We start from the raw sequence: 6,158 nt of genomic DNA, 5'->3' as shown, positions 1-6,158 counted from the left end.
TTGAATGTTCCAGCCATCGAGGATTGTGGGAAACCATGCGGCCCCATCCTGTGCTCCATCAACACAGACAAGAAGGAGTGGGCCAAGTGGACAAAGGAGGAGCTGATCGGCCAGCTAAAGCCCATGTGTGAGTATCCCAAGCCTGGCACATCCACAAGTTTGCACTCAAGCCCGTATTTGTAGCCTCTCGATATAAACAATCGCTGTCTCCTGTAAAAAGGCTTTAATAGCCTTTACATGTCCACAGACATTGTGATACTAATTACACTGGCTGACAGTGTTGTCTGTAGATTTAATGCCCGGTTCTATTAGCTGAGATCTGGTACACTAAGTGCACTCAGCACCCCGATCGGAGAGCACCCTCGGTCACTGAGTGTTCCTTAGTTGCAGTATGAGTTTGCCCTCTTCCCGGAGCCGTCTGCTCGCCGGGTCGGAGGTCAGCGCTTCCCCCAGACCTCTGGCACCACGCTGGCCGGCATGAGAACATACCTCCTCCCCAGACCTGAGAGGGAGGTGAGGCAGAGGAGGGAAGCTAGCTGGTTATTGATTCATGCTAGGACGTGGGAAGAAGAGTGTCTGACTCACCAGAAATCCTTCACACACACCCCTCTTTCTCTCTCTCTCTGTCTCTCTCTCTCTCTCTCTCTCTCTGTTTCTTTCTCATTCCCTCTCTTTCGCTGTCCATCTCTGTCTTCCTCTGTCCACCTCCCCCTTCCCGTTCTCTGCCTGGTTTTTCCAGCCATCTCCACACGGTCAGACACACTATTTGTGTGTTTTTCTCCAAATTGGCCAGGAGATTGAGGAGATGTTTTGTAAAATGTCAGGGGTTTGTCTGATGACAATAATGGCTTAATGGGGATCGAGCAGGACATTGAAAACCTTTGAGAGAGTTGTTACGGCGTCTTAAAAGCCAGGCTTAGACCGACCGGGGTGTGTCTGCGGGAGACCAGCTTGTGACAGATTTCGGGGCAGTCGATTATCGGGGATGTGGCCAGGTAAAGACAAGCGTCAGCAGCTTTTAAAGCAGGGACACACACACACGCGCGCGCACGCGTGGACACACACACACACACACACACACACACACACACACACACACACACAACTTAAGCATGCTATCTGCAGTCTGACGGCCCTAGCTATCTACAGGGTATGGGCTGTATCGTTATCCCCGTTTTAGGACACACTTTAACATAAAGCTTTACCTCAGGACAGCCACAGTGCCACAGCATATGACTGTTTCCATTACATCTGGGGCTTAATGTAAAAACCCGACAGCATTTGCAGTAATGCGTGAAGCCATTAACTTTGGGAGTTGTTGGGACAAAGAGAGTGAGGGTGTGATGCCTTCTAGCTGCCGGGCTACATGAGCGGGCTACATAAAGAGCAACAAAACCCTCTCCTCCTCTTTCTCTTTTCAGCCTCTCCCTCCATCCCTCTCTTTCCACCACAACAGCCACATAGAAACACGAGCTTGACAGTAGCGCAACATTGCCATCTCGTGGCTTTTTAGCTGAATGGCTTTCGTCTGGACACAAGGTGCGAGGGGTGGAGATTAAGCACATGCTGTATTTTCTATGCATTATTCAACTTTAAATTATACATTAACGCAGGCCTTCTTTTACACAACATTCTCCCCAGAGTGACCTATATCTTAAGGTGGGATGGTAGAGCTGGTAGTCTAGTAATCTAAAGGGTGCTGGTTGGATCCCAGGCTCCTCCTGCTAGCATGCTGTAGTGTCCTTGAGCAAGACACTTAACCCCTAATTGCTCCTGATGGCTGCGTCCGTCAGTGTTTGAATAATTGTAAGTCGCTTTGGAAAAAAGCGTCTGCTTAATGTAATTAAGGCCTACATGCATCTTGATACATACATTTTAAATTACAGTGTGTGTGTATTTATCAGAGCCCTCTGCAAGGTTCTATTGAAAGCTCGATGAGCCAGCTGAATAGGTTTTCTCTCCACAGCTGCACAGACCCTTAAAATTATTTACTGTAATTTAGTTGGGAAAATACAGAGAAACCCCGAATCTACAACTGGCACGGAGCTCACATGGATGTCACATAAAAAACTGGCAAAAGTCTCAGGGAGGTGACGGCTACTCCCTACTTTGTTGCTATTTCTTCTTTCCTGCCAGCGCAGGGTCTCGTCAGTGTGATGCTAAGTAGTTTTTCTTTCGCTCTGAGTGGTGTGTCAGCCTGCTGTATAATTGCCCTCACCTGTCGGTCTCCTCCTTCTGTTTTTTGCCTCCACATGATATTTCAACACACAAACCCTTTGACACGCCCAACGGTACCAGGGATAACAAAGGCAAAATAAGGATCGCAGGGTTCAGTTCTTATTCTTGCTGCCCCCAGCAAACATGCAGACTGGCATGTTAACACTGAGGCACATTGCAAAGTCTTATGCACGCTTCCCCTCACACGAGAGATACTCACATGCTCCTGCCGAATATAAATTCTGTGACACATGGCCTGGTTGACCTGGTCCTCTGTAACGCCACGGGGTGTTTGATGAGAGAGGAGAAACGGGGGAAGGGTGGAGGAGGGTGGAGGAGGGGGGTTAGGCGAATGGCTCCACTGCTCACTCACGCCACAGTTTTTTTTTGCCAGACAAGGCAGCCAGCACGATTCCCCCCTCTTGTTTAATGTTATAAACATGCAGCAGAGGCTCCCCAGTCATGCCCCCAGCCTGCTGACAAATAGTGCATGAGCGCCGAGGACAAATCCTCAGACAGACAGAAGGGCCATCTCCGGGCCAGACAGACCGGGGCAGAGAGGACGAGATCTCCCAGACTCTACCGTCCCATATGGCGCCCAGCGGTTGCAGCGGCCAGCTGATGCGAAATGCACAAGTGCGCGCCCCGACCGCGTGGCCACGCTTGTCATTAGCGCCAAAGTGATTCTGCTCAAGACTGAATGCAACCGGAGAAGATGATGTGACCGGTTTGTTGTTCGGTTGTTTGGTGCTGCTGCCGCTGCCGCTGCTGGGACTGAACCCGGCGGCGCTGCTGCTGTCATGTCGGCTTTGGAGCGCGAGCCACTGTGCGGAGAGCAGACAGACAGTCACGCTGGTAACGGAACAACAACAATCCAGAGCCTCCAGGGCTGATGCCCGTCCAGATGAAGGGCTGCAGTGAGTCTGGCATCGGGGATCATGGCGGGGGAGTGACTGGGAGAGTTTAGACATATAGGGATGGAGGATACATGCTGGATGTAAGCCGCTGCGTCCAGGCTGTCAATCACGCCCTGTCACCCATTTATGAGTCAGAGCAGCAGAAAGGAAGTTATCATGTCCCCTAAAACCCAGCACCCCCACCCCTACCACCACCACTGGGTATATCACAAGAGGGGATTCATGATAGGACGCTTGGCAGCCCATGGTTAAATTATCCTTGTATTAGTAATACAAGCATCGTCCTCTCGGAACAAATTGTGGAGGTTGTATTCATGGCTGTCAGGAGCTGAACAGTAAAGCTGTGTTGCATTGCAATATGATTCCAAAAATTGGTCTGAATTACAGCTTATTTAATTTTGTTGTTGTTGTTGCACACCTTATGCCAAGAAAGTACAGTGCAGAACAGATAAAAAAATGGCAATGAAAACCTTACACTTGGAAATATTATCCGCATTCATTATCTTTGGTCAGAAATGCAAATGGACCCTGTGCGGGATGCCATCAGGGGGCAGATAGCGGCACAGCGTAGCAAAGCTCCATAGCAACTACTCTGCTGACATCTGCTGGTGACCAGGCCTCACGTCTGCCAGGGGACGAGCCTCATCGCCGTCATCCAATTATCTTTTGCAGCCTGTTTTTTTGGGGGGTTTTTTGTTTGTTTTTTTTGCTCTGTTCGTAACGGATTCTGAATTTAATCTCACTTCCACTCGGTCTCTCTCTTTATGTTCTCCATTTCTCTTTCTTATATGCACACATTCACTGAGACGTTCACATTCACTTAGAAAACTCAAAATTTCCTTATCACAGATCTCTCACTCCCTTTCTGTCTGGCACACTCTCTCTCTCTCTCTCTCTTTCTCTCTCTCTCTCTCTCATTCTCTTGCTCCCTCAGCTGAAGTTGCCTTGATTCACTTTGATAGTCTAAATATGCTCCTCTTCTAAGCTATTACCATATATTTTCTTTACGGTCGAGAGCGTCGGAGCTGCAGCAGTCAGTGGTTTCTGCTTCACCCGTAAAGCAGCTACAATCACTATCGGCTTCATCTGAAGTGTCGGCTTGGCTGACGAGTGGAGCAATGAAAGGTATTAGGAGGCGTTTTTAGTGAGGTGTGACCGAGGCAGGGGAAAGGCTCTCTCACTCTCCCTCTCTCTCTCTCTCTCTCTCTCTCTCTCTCTCTCGCTCCTCTTCTCCCAGCCCCTCTCCCAGCAGATCCAGTCAATGTTCCTCCCTAGTGGCTTCCTCTGTCAGAACAGAATAGTGGCGGGGGGATCAGAGGGCCTTCAAATCTCACTGGGGGAGGCCAAAAACTGGAGAGAGAAAGAGACACCACGTCAACACCACTTTAATAAAGGGGCAATGTGATACCGGAGGCTCGGGGGCCGGATGGAGACAGGGGACTTTAGAGGGGACCCTGGCCTAGCTAAGACCGCAGATGGAGCAGACAACACGGCTGCGGTCGGTTGAGAGTGAAATAAGGTGCAGCATGCGTGAGCAGGAGGAATTACTCAATGAGTAATTTGAGTGAATTTTTTAGCAGATTTAGGAGAGATTTAGGAGGCATAAGAGGAGAAGAATATAAAGTATTGATCGATGTTGTGCTATTACTACTGTTACAACTACTACCACTAAAAGTCTTAGGGTTAGTTCTACCAACACTGGTGAAATTGCTCATCCATCTAAATGTATTTAGGAAGAGAGGACAGCTAGCTAAGATCAAATAATTCTGCTACACCAACTACTAGAACTCCAAATAGGACAACTAGTTTTAGGGCTTACTGTACTGCTATTAAATGCTATTTGTAGTACTACTATTAGTACTACCTACAAATTATGCCCTAACTGTTGTCACTACCAATCCTGTTACTTTTAGTTCTTCCAAAATTACCACCAACGTCGTTGCTTTTTTGGCATGTTAACATCTGTCATTTTGTAGTATTAAATGTGCATACTTGGCCTTAGCATACAGTAAGTGTCTTTGTGGAAAGTGAAATCAAACTGCTACTTCCCATATACCACTATAAGCAAAAGTTGTCTTCCACAGCCTTCCCCAGAGTTTCTTATGCCGAGTAAAACTAGAGGACTTTAGCGAGGACTTTCGAGCCCCAGACAATTTTTCGAGATGTAAAGAAAATTTAAATGTAATATCTGGTCTTAAGGGTTGTTAAGAGCGCTCTTGCATCACCGCCAGTGGTGTGACTTGAGATGGTCAGAGACTCTTGTGATCATCCCAGACTAGTCTGGGTCTCTTGCAAGAAGATGTGTGATCATGTGATCGCAATCCTTGCTAAATCCCATAGTGTGTGGCATTGCTGGGATGGAAAAAAAAGTTCTTCAATGTGTGATGCTGTCCGTCGCTAGGATTTTAGTCTTTTGAAAGTCTTTTGGTGTTCCCCTGCCACAGTGAGAATCATAAACATCTTGTAATCTGTTTGACCAGGGCGAGCGTCGCATGAGAGAGATAGTAACGTAGGCATTGTGTAAGTACTGTGGCAGGCAGACAGGGAAGGTGGTGCAGGGGGGCTGGCATGGCTGGTGGTCTGTAGGATGGGCTGACATCTCTGTCTCCTCCTCTCTCCCGGCAGTTCATGGCATCAAGTGGACTTGCAGCAACGGGAACAGCAGCTCTGGCTTCTCAGTGGAGCAGCTGGTGCAGCAGATTCTGGACAGCCACCAAACCAAGCCACCTCCCCGGACTCACAACTGTCTCTGCACGGGCACCCTGGGTAAGGGCTAGAGGAGGGTGGGGTGGCCTGGGGAGAGAAATGAAAGATAGCGAAAGACAAAGAAAGGTCATGTAAGAGGGTGGCAGCCATGAGCTAGACCAAGGAGTGCATTTTGTGGATATGAGACATATAGGGAATATGGAGAATGTCAGAGTTATTGGCCTATTGCTTGTTTACTGATAACCGTGTCAACGACCTATATGAAAAAGCCCAGCTATGGTAATAAGTCCCACCTATCAGTCAAATCATATTCAATTC

At 48.3% G+C, this 6,158-nt stretch overlaps 2 protein-coding genes across 3 annotated transcripts in view; both read left to right on the top strand.

Annotated features, from left to right (window-relative positions):
* LOC307240981 (protein phosphatase 1 regulatory subunit 3A) overlaps positions 1-6,158 on the top strand; it is a 354,017-nt gene that overhangs the window by 88,860 nt on the left and 258,999 nt on the right. The window lies entirely within an intron of this gene.
* The window catches only part of camta1a (calmodulin binding transcription activator 1a), a gene marked incomplete at its 5' end in the record, with an annotated part of 132,214 nt that overhangs the window by 98,119 nt on the left and 27,937 nt on the right, over positions 1-6,158 (top strand). Inside the window, 2 exons of the mRNA XM_080014911.1 lie at positions 1-127; positions 5,760-5,900. The exon at positions 1-127 is cut by the window's left edge and continues 27 nt beyond it. Coding sequence (XP_079871037.1) covers positions 1-127; positions 5,760-5,900 — 268 coding nt within the window. The remainder of the gene's footprint in view (positions 128-5,759; positions 5,901-6,158) is intronic.

This window comes from Zeus faber (genome assembly GCF_960531495.2).
Source record: "Zeus faber genome assembly, chromosome: 15".
Lineage (NCBI taxonomy): Eukaryota > Metazoa > Chordata > Actinopteri > Zeiformes > Zeidae > Zeus > Zeus faber.
This window is presented reverse-complemented; position numbering and strand designations above follow the sequence as displayed.